This window comes from Mus caroli, unplaced genomic scaffold (genome assembly GCF_978045245.1).
Source record: "Mus caroli unplaced genomic scaffold, Mus_caroli_1 scaffold_14, whole genome shotgun sequence".
Lineage (NCBI taxonomy): Eukaryota > Metazoa > Chordata > Mammalia > Rodentia > Muridae > Mus > Mus caroli.
This window is the reverse complement of record NW_028227269.1, coordinates 2,101,139-2,116,569: the sequence shown is the minus strand read 5'-3', so window position 1 is coordinate 2,116,569 and position 15,431 is coordinate 2,101,139. Positions and strand designations below refer to the sequence as shown.

At 38.6% G+C, this 15,431-nt stretch overlaps 1 protein-coding gene and 1 non-coding gene across 5 annotated transcripts in view; one reads left to right on the top strand and one right to left on the bottom strand.

Annotated features, from left to right (window-relative positions):
* Positions 1–15,431, bottom strand: part of Atad2b (ATPase family AAA domain containing 2B) — a 131,691-nt gene that overhangs the window by 40,985 nt on the left and 75,275 nt on the right. For all 4 annotated transcript variants that reach the window (XM_029484503.2, XM_021178882.3, XM_029484502.2 and 1 more), the window contains exons 18-19: positions 15,088–15,274; positions 164–349 (exon numbers count right to left, since the gene is read on the bottom strand). In XM_029484503.2, the coding sequence (XP_029340363.1) occupies positions 164–349; positions 15,088–15,274 (373 nt within the window). The remainder of the gene's footprint in view (positions 1–163; positions 350–15,087; positions 15,275–15,431) is intronic.
* On the top strand, positions 6,271–6,372 carry LOC115032919 (U6 spliceosomal RNA). Its single transcript, XR_003838563.1, has one exon. It is a non-coding gene; the product is annotated as a U6 spliceosomal RNA (small nuclear RNA).

Sequence of the window (15,431 nt, the reverse complement as noted above, 5' to 3'; positions counted from 1 at the left end):
AAAAATTGTGAATTTTTTTTATTCTAATTAAAAGTTGTTTAATTTAGTAAGTCAACAATTTTTTTAACAAAATAATAAGGCCGTCTGGAGACATGGCTCAGCTGCTAAAAGCTAGGCTCACAGCTATATGATAAGGCAAAATGGATAGTTAAGCACTTCTTACCTCTTCAGGCAGTTCACTGTACATGGTTTCAGAGGTAGACAATAAAAATATGGGTGAAAAAGACGGTATATCCTGCAGCAATGTCAGGAAAGTTGCTCTCACAGTGTCACTGACAGCGTCCCACCAGTCACCAATATGAGGCATGTAAACAATACTCGGTACTGTTCTTCGAGCTTCTCGGAATATCTAGGGAAAGAACCAGTGAGTAAAAGTTCAAATTGAGTACTCTAAAGCCTATATATACATCAACCCCTGGATCCATTAAATATGTCAATCATCCCCAAATTTAATTTCTTAAGATAGGATACAAAAGCCTATATGTAACTCCTATGTACTCTTGGCTCATGATACATAAAAAGGTATTTTATAATTTAACCACTCCTATTCAATACATAGTAATAGCATAAAGATAGAAAATTGGCCTTTACGATGTACAAACAAGGCGCATCACTATAAAAAAGCTGCAAATAAAAAAGCATAACACCTCTATCACCCATATTAATTTTAGTGTTACTAGTGAACTTCAATAAGGAAGAAAAGAACAGCACTGTTGAAATACTTAAGCAGTGTTTAAAATCACTGAATACCTGGGGATCCATCCCATAATCAGCCTCCAAACGCTGACACCATTGCATACACTAGCAAGATTTTGCTGAAAGGACCCAGATATAGCTGTCTCTTGTGAGACAATGCCGGGGCCTAGCAAACACAGAAGTGGATGCTCACAGTTAGCTATTGGATGGATCACAGTGCCCCCAATGGAAGAGCTAGAGAAAGTAACCAAGGAGCTAAAGGGATCTGAAACCCTATAGGTGGAACAACAATATGAAGTAACCAGTACCCACCAGAGCTCATGTCTCTAGCTGCATATGTATCAGAAGATGGCCTAGTGGGCCATCAGTGGAAAGAGAGGCCCATTGGTCCTGCAAACTTTATATGCCCCAGTATAGGGGAACGCCAGGGCCAAGAAGTGGGAGTGAGTGGGTCTGGGAGTGAGTGGGTCTAGGAGTGGGTGAGCCGGTGCGGGACTTTTGGGATACCATTGGAAATGTAAATGAAATAAATACCTAATTTAAAAAAAAAATCACTGAATACAAGAATACTTATGATAACCAAGATACACTACCCTAGAGCTTAAATTTAATGGATTTTCTGCTTACATAGTTATTCAAATTGTGGCCTCCCTCAGCCTTGAAGCAGGCTGATTCAGACTTTGCTGCCACTGAATATGAGATCACTTCTGACTTAGATGGCTAAATTGTTATGTCAACTACCGCTGCTCTGCTACCAGCTGAGACCCTGAGACAGACATTCAGGAGACACATCCTATCCTGCACATCTCCTACAGGCTGGCTCCAGGCACCAAGAATGGACTTGGGGCGGGGGGGGGGGGGTATATGGGCCTTCCCCCTTATAAGCACAGTCTCTTAGTAAACTCTCAGGCCTTGATCAGAGAAAAATTTGTCTTCGCTTCATTCTTTTCTCGCCGTCTAGTCTCTCTCTCTCTTTCAGCCCCAGCCTGCCTTCCAGAAATACCCGGTTCATGTAGGCCGAGGGCCGGCTTACTACTTCAACACATCTCTATCACTCAATTCTTCATAGTTACAAAACAGTGTTACTTTTCTAGAGAGGGAACAATAAGCTCTGAGACAATTCCTCTGTCAGCAAATTAAAACGACGTTTTCCTCAGTTGTTAAAACCATCCTTCCCATCACACTCTGCCAACACAGAAGAACCAGACTGGATGTTAGTTAACTGCTAAGCAGAACTGCTCTCCTCTGAATGTGAGTTAACAGCTGTTGAGCCCAATGCTGAATTCTTCATGTTTAATATGCAATCTTTTTCACAAGTTTAGATATAAATGAACATCTGACAATATTTCTTCTAACTAGAAATTTCTATTCTGTACTTATTTCCCATCTTTTAAACACATTACAATGAGCCTATGTAATGTAAAAGATAAATAAGAACCTAACACAAATGACTAAGAGCAGATGTCGTAACGCATGCCTATAATCCCAACATGTAGGTGGCTGAGGCCAAAGGACTGCAAGTTCCAAGACAGATGGGGTTACAGAGCAAGTGTGAAACCAGCCTGGGCTACACAGCAAGATTTACACACACACACACACACACACACACACACACAAATCATTAGAGATTAGAGATTTTCTAAAGAAGAACTATTTTTATTTCATGAACATCCTCACCAATTATTCATGGATATTTCACACATTAAACCTTTTGAATAAAATAAAAGGTGCTAGGCATTGGCATAGCCTCACACGAGGCAGCTATATAAGGGTCCTTTCAGTAAAATCTTGCTGGCATGTGCAATAGTGTCTGAGTTTGGTGGCTGATTATGGGATGGATCCCTTCGTGGGGCAGTCTCTGGATGGTCCATCCTTTCGTCTTAGCTCCAAACTTTGTCTCTGTAACTCCTTTCATGGGTATTTTGTTCCCTATTCTAAGGAGGAATGAAGTATCCACCCATTGGTCTTCCTTCTTCTTGATTTTCTTGTGTTTTGCAGATTGTATCTTGGGTATTCTAAGTTTCTGGGCTAATACCCACTTATCAGTGAGTGCATATCAAGTGACTTCTTTTGTGATTGGGTTACCTTACTCAGGATGATATCCTCCAGATACATCCATTTGCCCAAGAATTTCATAAATTCTTTTGTTTGTTTGTTTGTTTGTTTGGGGTTTTTTTTTTTTTTTTTTTTTTTTTTTTTTTTTGGTTCTTTCGAGACAGGGTTTCTCTGTGTAGCCCTGGCTGTCCTGGAACTCACTCTGTAGACCAGGGCCCCCAATGGAGGAGCTAGAGTAAGTACCCAAGGAACTGAAGGGGTCTGCAACCCTATAGGTGGAACAACAATATGAACTAACCAGTACCCTGGAGCTCGTGTCTCTAACTGCATATGTATCAGAAGATGGCCTAGTCGGCCATCACTGGAAAGAGAGGTCCCTTGGTCTTGCAAACTTTATATGCCTCAGTACAGGGGAACACCAGGGCCAAGAAGTGGGAGTGGGTGGGTAGGGGAGCAGGGCGGTGGGGAAGGTATAGGGGACTTTTGGGATCTTTTGAATGTAAATGAAGACAATATCTAATAAAAATTTGAAAAAAATAAAATAAAAGGCACTGCCAATACTCTAAGTAAGCAGATGACAGAGGCTCAAATAGACTCTCCCAAGGCGGAAGGACTACAGGTGTTCCTATCACATGTTTGTGCCTTCCTTGCTTGCTATTTGCATATCCACCAATCCAGAGCAGCTGTAGACAGAGTTTCTTCAGGACTCACAATCTCTGACCTTTATTTAAAATACTAGTATCCTAAATTTTGGAAATCTATGATTTTTCCCTCTTCAAAGTTCTTATAGAAAATTAAAAAAAAAAAAGAATAAGCATAAGTAGGAAGGAAGCACACTGGAGTGCTTTTCTTATCTTTAATTACTGCATGCTGCCAAGAGCAGGCATGGTACGAGGAAGACAGGAACTAATTCTTACTACTTTCCAGCTCTCCTGTCTATGCTGGGGAAACTAAGAGGAAGAGAAATTAAGAAAAAGAAGAAAGAAAGAAGACTAGCAAACAATAACTACTCACAAACTTCATAAATGGGTCACTGCAAGACACCTCATGCCTGCTGTGCAGGAGAAAACAAAACTGCCCCGCCTTTTACTCTAGTACTTCTGTTGGGCTGTCAGGAGCACATGTGGACAACACCCAGCTGCTCCCAAGTGCAGCCTCAAAGGCACTGCAACAGGTTAAGGGTACAAGAACTTCATAAACCCACAAAGTACTTGCTAAAGTAACAAGCGCCCCTCTGACTGGCGACTGTGAACTGTGCACACTCAAGACCATTCTCAGGTGAGGTGTTGTCTAGACTTTTTTTATTTTCATCAAATCTTCAAAATTTATAACTTAAACATAATAGTCTATTATTTCTAATGCCCTTAAAAATACCCTCTTTTTTATAAAATTTTACAAATTAGATTAGAAAACCCAGAGCAGATGAGTTTAATACAAATACAGAAAACCCAAAAGGCTCAGCCTTTTTAACCCATGAGTATAAGGATATGGCTGGAGAATTGACCTTACTACAGAAGACTAGAAGGGATAAACAACTTCTACAGATTTCCACAGTGGTTCCTCTAAGCCTTTAGTTGGGAACCATCTTTACTTTCTAAAACAGTGAAAAGCACTACTGAGGGACTTCCTTTAATTCCTCAGTCTGTACATCACCATATTATGATATACTTTCATAGTTTTAAATATAAAACCAACTTGTTCTAATTTCCCAGTTTTATACTAAAAATTCAAAAGGAGAGCTGAAAGTTTAACTTAGTGAGGAAGTGCTTGTATAGTGTTTCTAAGACCCAAAGTCAATTAGAAGCACTGAATGAATGAATGTTCCAAAACTAGCATTTTAAAATTCTTAGGAGTATAAACATCAAAGAAAAGAAATGTAATTTTATTGTCAATTGTGGGATGTTGGTTTAAGAGTAATGTAAAAGCAGCCTTTCAACAGCTTACCCTTGACCATTAGACCATGTTTTGGTGTTGGGAAAGCAGGGTTTTGGGATTAGAACCCAGGGCTTCACACAACAGGCAAGTACTCTGTCACTGAGCTGCATCCCATGTTGGCAAGTTTTAAAGCTGTGGACTAAAATAGTCTTTGTGGAATCAAATACCGGTTAGTTCAGAGGAAAAATAGGGTCTAGTTTTAATGAACTGGCAACTGGCTGGGAACAACTGATGCCATTTGAGAACTAGAAAAATACTCACCTATAAGGTGTCTTGGATTAGTAGATGTGCAAGGTGTAGTAGAAAACAGAAAAACTGTTATAGAGAAAAAAAGATAGTAGGCCAAATTACTGAACCAACCGTTTCAAACCACCTCTGACATGACCAGCACTCCTGCACACGTAAAATGACCATGCTCCAGTGTCTGCTCACACTGTTCATTTCCTCCTGGCTTCCATCTTGACCCAGACATTACAGTCTCTTTCTTAACCAGGTTTTCTTTTCCTTAAGGTTTTTTTTTTTTCCCATCGCAAATTACTTATGTCAAATATCAAAAGCAAAACTCAGCTTACTGGAACCAGTGGTCCCCATTCAAGGAAGCGCTAATGACATAAACTGCACTTATATTTATAGGAGTTCTAATGATCTGAAAAGCAAGAGTGATGAGGCAGTACTCCAGCCACCAAATTGAAGTGTCTAGGGCAGGGCGCGCCTCATGGGTCAGGCCCTCGGCTGCATTCCCCAGCACTACCTGCACCTGTGAAAGGTTTGCATTTTCTTTGCTTTGGCAGCTCTTGGGATAAGATCCAGAGCTTTGCCCACGTTTGCTCAGTGTCCTGCCAGCGGGTTATATACCCAGTCCTACACATGCTTTAGGTAAGAATTTATAGCTTCATTACAAACCATTTGGTTTAAAAATTGAAATACTGAAATCTAGATGAAAAAAATCAAATGTAAATGTGAATAAAGTAGAAAACTCAAAGCCAGATATGCTCTGACTTACCTAAGAGGGGCTATCACAGACAAGAGGCAACAACACTGTCATCAAGAAATGTCTAGAATTGCAGTTACTTAACAACTGAAATTATGAAACACAACTAAAAGTCAAATTTGGGGACCTAAACCTCAATTTTTACAAAAAGCACTATATTTTAAAGCCCTAATGAGTTGAATTTTTTTTGTATCTTGCAATCATAAGATTATAGATTATTACTGGTGATTTATTCTATAAATATCATTTTACCGTATTTATACTATTCACCCAAGATACTGAGTATCTTCTGTGAAAACAAGGCACTGTACGACCTCTAGATCAAGAATTCAAAAAAAGGCACCATGTTTTTCTACCTAAGTCCAAAGCCAGCCAGTGATGAAGTACATCTATGCTGTTTCAGAACTGAGGCAACACTACAAAACAACCTCTGTGAAAGCTCAGCTTTCTGATAATTTCATTCCATAAAGACTTCAAATCAGTAACTGTTACACTTTCTGAAATAAGACAATTTAATTTGCTTACAAACTCAAGGAGAGTGTATGCCCCAGAAAAACCCAGACACCCATGTGAACAAACACAAAACAACCAGTGTGCACGTCAGGGGCACATACATTAAAACTGGAACAATACAGAAGAGTAGCCTGGCCCCTGAACAAGATGACATGCAAATTCGTGACATGCTCCATATCCTTTGAGGGGAGGATGGATATAAAACTGGGTGGGTCGGATAATAGGAAGACTGTGGGAGGAGTTGGGGAGGGAAAAAACATGGTCAAATATATGGGAAATGTTTTAAGTAAACTTAAAGGGGGAGACTGCAATAAGGTAAATATTAATTCTTTAATATTAGGGAGTCAACTGGCTTTCCCTGAGAACTTCCAGATATATTTTCTATCTGGAAATAGAAAAATACTAAAACTTTCACCAAATAAAATATTTAATTCACCATTTCAAACTATTCATAACACTATACAGTACCTAAGTTGCAAAGCTTTTGATAACCCAATATAAAAGAGCTAAAGGTTTGGCTCAGTGTTTGAGACCACACATTGCTTTTCCTAAGGCCTGAGTTTGATTTTCAGCACCCATGTCAGGTGGCTTAAAATGTCCGAAACTGCGGGCCCAGGGGCTCTGACCCCTGACCTCTGTGGGCACTGTGTTCATGTGCACTTATACCCCCATCATATACAGATATTTAAAATAATTTTTAAAATCTTTTAAAGAATAAACCACATATAAATTAATTATATTTTAAAATATCTTTAATAACAATATCTCTTTTAACAAAGATAAAATATAATATTAATTCATCCTGTTTTTCTAAGTCAATAACGAGAACAATACAAGAGACAGCATTTACATCTGAGAATAGAAGAGAGGTGGAATTACAGTTATTATTGAGTTTTGTTCTGTTTTTTTGCCTCATGAGTCTGGGAGGGTGAGGTTAAGAGAAAAAGTTTCATGTAATACAGGCTGGCCTTGGACTCGTTACATAGCCAAGGATAATGCTGAACTCCTGACCTACCTGTCTCTACCTCTATGTACTGAGACCGCAGGCATGCACGACCCACAGACACTAGTTTTTAGCAAGTCTCTTACTATAGATTACTAACACCTCAGGATGTACTGTAGAGCTCAGTAACTATGGGTGAACTTAGGCACCAACCATGAATGTTCCAAGATTCCCCCTTCGCCTTGGGATAGTATTACATGCTCAATAATGTAAGAGCAGCACATATACACACAGAGAATCATATTATGCCTATGGGTGCCAGACAAAGACTGCAAAGTACTGTATCTCAAAATATCTATTTAAGACCTAGAATAGTAATAGATTGGGGTGTGTGTGTAAAATACATCCCAAATTCAGTGAAATAGGACCCCTGGGTCTGGAGTCAAAAATTAAGAAATTTCAGTGAATTCTCCAAGCAATTCTAAGACACACTAAATCTTAAACAATGAGGGAACTCTTCAGTAGGCACTAATTCCTCTAATATATTTCTCTCTTAATATCAATGTATAAGTTGAGGCAGACAGGTGGGGAGAGGGCATTCTGCCTCTCACGTACATTTCTATGGACAGATACATCTGTCCATATGTGTATGTCTGTAAAAACAGCTAAGTAGCTAACACCAGCACCACAGTATAAAGAACACCACAGAGGTTTGTTCTCCTCTCCATTTTCTCATACAAAAGAACGACATTCCTTTAGAGGTTATTTAAGTATTCTTCCCTTTTTGCATTTTCATGCTATACTATTAAATATCCAACTTATTTTGTATTAAGTATGTTAAAGGGAGCCAGTGGGTAAAGTTGCTTGATCAAACCAGATGTAAATAAATAAGTAAATAAATGTAGAACCTCACATGCATCAGAGAAACACATGCTAAGAGTAACTTGCCATAGACTGACTCTTCCATTACACATTCACTTAGAGGTGATCCTCAGGACAGAAGCCTAGTCCCAAGGAGAGAAGGAAGAAAGAAAAGGGATACAGAAAAAACAACTTTTTAATGCTATCATTTAGTACTTGAACCACACCTACTACCCTAGGATTTTTTTTTTCTTATCTACTTAGAACCAGATTTGCTGATCTTTATAAGTTATTTTTAAAAGTCAGTTTTATTTAATAGGAGTATCTTTTTGGAGAATCTGTTGGGAAACTACTACATTTATAAACATTGATTAGCTTGTCCCCAGTAGTGTTGAGCAGTCTTAGTCTAGCTGTTCCACTGCCCAGGCCCAGTCAAGGCCTGGCCAAGCTGGTGCTTATTCAAGCATGAGTTCTGCAACTAACAAGCTTCCTTTCTGCACTGAGAAAATGACTTTTCTCAAACTACACAGCCAAATGGTGAAATCAAGGGTTTTTACTATTTTTCTCCTATCAATTGATATCCCTCCCTCCACTTTCATCATCAACATGACCAAAAAAAAAATAAAAAATAAATTAAAGAAAGAAAGAAAGAAAGGAAGGAAGGAAGGAAGGAAGGAAGGAAGAAAGAAAGAAAGAAAGAAAGAAAGAAAGAAAGAAAGAAAGAAAGAAAGAAAGAAAGAAAGAGAAAGCCAGAAATGATAGAGAGCAAAAAAAATATTAAGTTAGGATTCACATTTAGCCAAGTTCTGTCTTTTCTTTAAAAGGCCAGGCTCTATGAAGCTACAGTTTATTACAAGGTGTCCTGAGTGCTCCTCATGTGTGCTTTACACAGTAAACCTATAACCTGAGCCTCAATACACACAAACCAAACACACACACCAGACAACTACAGAAGAGACTCTCGATTTGAAAATGGTTCTCTTTTAATGTGACTTTTTAAAAAAGTATCATACACTTTATCTCCAGCTGAGATATACCTTTTTGAAATGCTCTTACTGAAGAGCCCTCCAGAGTCCAGAAATTACAGGTGTTAACCAACCCAACCCACCAAAATTATTTAAAGAGACAGGATTTGGGAAGGGGTGGGAAAGAATTTACTGGGTAAAGTTTTTCCTACCCAAGTATGAGGGAGCCCCTGACTTTGAAGGCACACATAGGAGAATGAGCTTGTAATCCCAGTGTTGGGAGGCAGAGACAAGAACATACTTGAAGCTATCTGGCCAGCCAATTTAGCTTAAACAGTTAGAAGCAGGTTCTAGTAAGAGAACCTACCTCAAAAATAAGGTACAAGGCTCCTAAGAAATGACACTGGAGGTTAACTTCTGCTCTCAACAGGCACCAATCATGTTCGCACATGCACAAAGAGAAAACAGAGGCGAGAGGAGGATGTCACTGTACCTATCATCCTGGCTGATCTTATATGTCAGGACAGAAACTACTACACTGACGATAGGTAACACGCCTACCTCCTTTGAAGGTAGCTTATCTTTCATCTGCTTGATAGACAAATATAAATGCCATAAAAAGAAGAGGTTACAAACACAATAGTTGCTATTGTAGGCAGGACTTTTTCTTCCTTTATATTGTAATTATCAGTATAAATAAACAAGTTAGCTGAAAATTTTAGCTTAGTGAAAGAGCACCGGCCACACACATACGCACAAAGTCCTAGGTCTGATCTTCATCACTGCAAAACTAAAAACATAATTACCCCCCTCCCAATGCTCCCCAACCCACCCACTCCCACTTCCTGGCCCTGGCATTCCCCTGTACTGGGGCATATAAAGTTTGCAAGACCAAGGGGCCTCTCCTCCCAATGATGGCCAACTAGGCCATCCTCTGCTACATATGCAACTAGAGACATGAGCTCTAGGGGTACTGATTAGTTCATATTGTTGTTCCACCTATAGGGTTGCAGACCCCTTCAGCTCCTTGGGTACTTGCTCTAGCTCCTCCATTGGGCGCCTGGTGTTCCATCCAATAGATGACTGTGAGCATCTACTTCGGTATTTGCCAGGCACTGGCATAGCCTCACAAGAGAGAGCTATATCAGTGTCCTGTCAGGAAAATCTTGTTGGCATATGCAATAGTGTCTGAGTTTGGTGACTGATTATGGGATGGATCTTCAGGTAGGACAGTCTCTGGATGGTCCTTCCTTCTGTCTCAGCTCCAAACTCTGTCTCTGTAACTCCTTCCATGGGTATTTTGTTCCCCCTTCTAAGAAGGAATGAAGTATCCACAATTTGGCCTTCCTTCTTGAGTTTCATGTGTTTTGCAAATTGTATCTTGGGTGTTCTAAGTTTCTGGGCTAATATCCACTTGTCAGTGACTGCATATCATGTCTGTTCTTTTGTGATTAGGTTACCTCACTCAGGATGATATCTTCCAGATCCATCCATTTGCCTAAGAATTTCATAAATTCGTTTTTAATAGCTGAGTAGTACTCCATTGTGTAAATGTATCATATTTTCTGTATCCATTCCTCTGTTGAGGGACATCTGGGTTCTTTCCAGCTTCTGACTATTGTAAATAAGGCTGTTATGAACATAGTAGAGCATGTGTCATTATTACAAGTTGGAACATCTTCTGGATATATGCCCAGGAGAGGTATTGCTGGATCCTCCGGTAGTACTGTGTCCAATTTTCTGAGCAACCACAGACTGATTTCCAGAGTGGTTGTACAAGCTTGCAATCCCACCAGCAATGGAGGAGTGTTCCTCTTTCTCCACAACCTCGCCAGCATCTGCTGTCACCTAAATTTTTGATCTTAGCCATTCTGACTGGTGTGAGGTGGAATCTCAGTGTTGTTTTGATTTGCATTTCCCTGGTAATTAAGGATGTTGAACATTTTTCCAGGTGCTTCTCAGCCATTCAGTATTCCTCAGTTGGGAATTCTTCCTTTGGAATCCAACTTTTGAGCTCTTTGTATATACTGGATATTAGTCCCCTATCAGATTTAGGATTGGTAAAGATCTTTTCCCAATCTGTTGGTGGCCTTTTTATCTTATTGACAGTGTCCTTTGCCTTACAGAAGCTTTGCAATTTTATGAGGTTCCATTTGTCAATTCTTACAGCACAAGCCATTGCTGTTCTGTTCAGGAATCTTTCCCCTGTGCCCATATCTTCGAGGCTTTTCCCCACTTTCTCCTCTATAAGTTTCAGTGTCTCTGGTTTTCTGTGGAGTTCCTTTATCCACTTAGACTTGAGCTTTGTACAAGGAGATAAGAATGGATCAATTCATATTCTTCTACATGATAACCGCCAGTTAGTTCCTTTTCTAGTCCCTGGTTTTAGTTGGATTGCTTTTTTTTTGAGTTTCTCTCCATTTAGTTTGATGCTGGCTACTGGTTTGCTGTATATTGCTTTTATCATGTTTAGGTATGGGCCTTGAATTCCTGGTCTTTCCAAGATTTTTATCATGAATGGGTGTTGGATTTTGTCAAAGGCTTTCTCAGCATCTAACGAGATGATCATGTGGTTTTTGTCTTTGAGTTTGTTTATATACTGGATTATGTAGATGGATTTCCGTATATTGAACCATCCCTACATCCCTGGAATGAAGCCTACTTGGTCATGATGGATGATCCTTTTGATGTGTTCTTGGATTCGGTTAGCAAGAACTTTATTGAGTATTTTAGCATCAATATTCATAAGGGAAATTGGTCTGAAGTTCTCTATCTTTGTTGGGTCTTTATGTGGTTTAGGTATCAGAGTAATTGTGGCTTCATAGAATGAATTGGGTAGAATACCTTCTGTTTCTATTTTGTGGAATAGTTTGAGGAGAGTTGGAATTAGGTCTTCTTTGAAGGTCTGATAGAACTCTGCACTAAACCCATCTGGTCCTGGGCTTTTTTTGGTTGGGAGACTATTAATGACTGCTTCTTTAGGGGACATGGGACTGATCCTGATTTAATTTTGTAGGTACATGTTTCTTATTGTCATCCTAGCATACTCATAAAAAAAAATCAGAAAGTTTTATATTATACTTTATTCTCTAGATTTCACTCGTGATTCTCATGTTTATTTTCTAGAAGAAACAGAGATCTTAATTATAGTGGGATTATAAATGGGATTAACTTAAAATTTATCAATAAATCAGAAAAGAGCTCACAGCATTCTCATTTTGGTCTTAGCAGCAATGAAAATGAAAACCATGCTGAAAGCACTGATATCAAGCCTACTTGATGGATTTCTTTTTTAATACAACCTCATACTAAGTATCTTCTTCATTTCATATGTAATGGAGTCAAGGTTCAGCTGAGCTAAACAACATGATCTAGGTCACAATACTGAAGCTGGTTAGCTAAGGTTCTATCTATTTAATCTGACTTGGGTCTATATGTTAATTAAAGTATAAAAAAGAATTTAAAACAATGGTTTCTTATTCAACTGTCCCTTTCAATAGAATTTCATTTTTCTTCTTGGGTTTTGCATACTAATTTTTTTCAGTTAAATTCTAGGTAAACTTAGTTGCCATTTTAAATCATCCTCTCTATCCACTGTATTTCTAACTTATTGTGATTAACATATAAGAAAGCAGTTTTAGACCATTACATTTGCAAGTACCTACTTTATAAAATCCTCTTATTGTCCTAAACAATTTTGATACTGTAGGTTTTCCAAAAACAATGACTTCACAATCAATACGTGTAACCTTAATGCAGCCTTACCAATATTTAATTCCCTCAATCAATTTGCATGCCTCGATAATGATCACTTTTTTAACTAAAAGGCTCCATTTAGTGATGTTTTCTCTGTGGCTGCCGTCTAAGGGGGCTAGTCTTTGGCGCTCTCTAATACAGTCTTTGAAAGGCTGTAGCTGCTATTTTGCTAGTCTCTCAGCTTTCTTCCTCTCCTATGCTTGCAACACTTTAGCATCAGAATGGTGGTAGTCTTTAAAATGATTCACCTATAAAGCTGTCTAGATTGAGTACTTTGATAACACTTTTTCAATTTTTTCTACAATTAGTGCTGTTTAGATTCTCTCTTTTCTAGAGTCAATTTTGGTAATTTATACTTTCCTAGTACATCATTTGGCTTTACTTGAAATGACACTGAAAAAATCTCTTTTTTTTTTTAAAAGATTTATTTATTGATTATATGTAAGTACACTGTAGCTATACTTCAGACACTCCAGAAGAGGGCGTCAGATCTCGTTACGGATGGTTGTGAGCCACCATGTGGTTGCTGGGATTTGAACTCCGGACCTTCGGAAGAGCAGTCGGGTGCTCTTACCCACTGAGCCATCTCACCAGCCCTGAAAAAATCTCTTACTTGTACAAACCTGCAAAATTTTCTTATCCAGAAGTAAAAATATGAGCAAACATCAAAGTAAATGTTACTGGGAAATATTCACAGCTAGGATGTGTCAAACTGAGAGCAAAGTACTGGTATGCAGTTTTATATTAGTACTAAAGAATTTAAAAAGAAACCTTTAAACAAAGCTCTATAAGAAATACTGTTAAAAGCTGGGCGTGGTGGCGCACGCCTTTAATCCCAGCACTCGGGAGGCAGAGGCAGGCGGATTTCTGAGTTCGAGGCCAGCCTGGTCTACAAAGTGAGTTCCAGGACAGCCAGGACTACACAGAGAAACCCTGTCTCGAAAAAACCAAAAAAAAAAAAGAAATACTGTTAATTGCCAGAACTGTAAATAAAAGACTAATTAAGCTGAAACCACTATAAACTTTTTAACAAACATGCATTTCCTGCTGCAAAAGTCCAATCTGAGAACAAGTTTCAGTTAATTAACTACAGCACAGTTACCAAGTACTTATAAATGGCACCTCACCAGTTATAACAGCCATACAAAAATGGACAAAACATTCCAGTACAAAATGACATTCATCTTGTTTACTGGAAACAAGCACTTCCTGACGACCACACTCTTACACATCTGAAATCCCAGTTACAAAGGAGACGGAGACTACAGTTTCCAGGCCAGTGTGAGCAACTAAGCAGAGCTCTCATAAAAACAAGAAGGGCTGCGGGCTGCAGGCTGCGGGCTGTGGGCTGAAGAGATGGCTCTTGCCAAATCAGCCAACTGAAAATCAGATCACTAGAACCCATGGATTAGAAAGGTGGGTATGGTATCTTTAGTTACAGCCTCAGAGGGCAGAGACAAGGAAAGTGGCGAGCAATCTATACTGGCAAGCACTGGGTCAGGTGGGGAATCCTACCTCACTGAATAACATGGAAGTTCTACCCAGGATATATCCCAACATCAACCTAAAGACTCCACATGAATTTGTACCCACAATTGTACCCACACACATGAAACAGGCATGCACACAGAGAGATATGAAAATGGAAAAAGCCAAAAAAAAAAGGAAGGGGGAAAACCTAATGAGCTCCCACTATGTGCATATGTGTAGGCTCTCACTATGTGCATATGTGTAGAGATGCAGAAATGGTTATCACATGGCCACCCTTAGCTCAAAATGTATTTCCCTCATCCCTTCCAAGTTCCAGAATGATACTGTTTATAATGTATATTTGTCTATGTATAAAATCCTCAACAAATGTAAATAGCCAACTCTGACTCAAAAATCCAAAAAAGAAGAAAAAAAGTAAATCGCCTCATATGTGTGTGTGTGTGTGTGCGTGTGTATAGCCTTGCTTCATAAGCTATAGGATTTCATAAGAGTTAAAAATCAAGAAAACACTGACACAAATATGCACGGTTTAATTACTATCACTAGTCCATCATAAATCCTGAAATGGCAACTAAAGACTGCTCCCCATCTTATGGTGAGGCTCTAAGTTAAAGACATCTAAAACATCTTTGAAACTACAACTTTGAAAAGAGGGCCCAAAAGAGGGAAAATACTTTTTTTTTCTTTTATAAGACATTACATTTTCAATAAGGATGTATCATAGAAAAAAAACATAACTCATTTTTAAAGTATTATACACCATACCAACATAAAAATATTGGTAAATATCTAATGAAAAGTTAATATTTACCATACTATGAAAAATCAAATCTTACATACTATGTGCATAATATCAAGACAAAAGCAATGTACAAACCTACCTGTGCACATGATTCTTCAGGTGTTTTGGCACTGACTGAGTAAAGTGCTGGGAGATCGAGCCGATGCACAGAGAATCTTTCTAGTGTATGCAAAAGTGCTGGAGCAAGGTGCGAAGTTTGTCCTGAACCTCGTTCTCCAGATAGCAACAATCGAGGCCTGTAAGAGGTTGGCTGATGATATGGTGACCTATAATACATAAGAGTAATTTTAAAATTATATATTCTGAATATTAATATTCATGAAATTGCAGGGAACTACTCTTATAAGAATAAAATTTCAAAATCATAAAAACCTCTTTTAGTATAGTCATCTTTTTCATTAATCATGATTCTAAAATATTCAT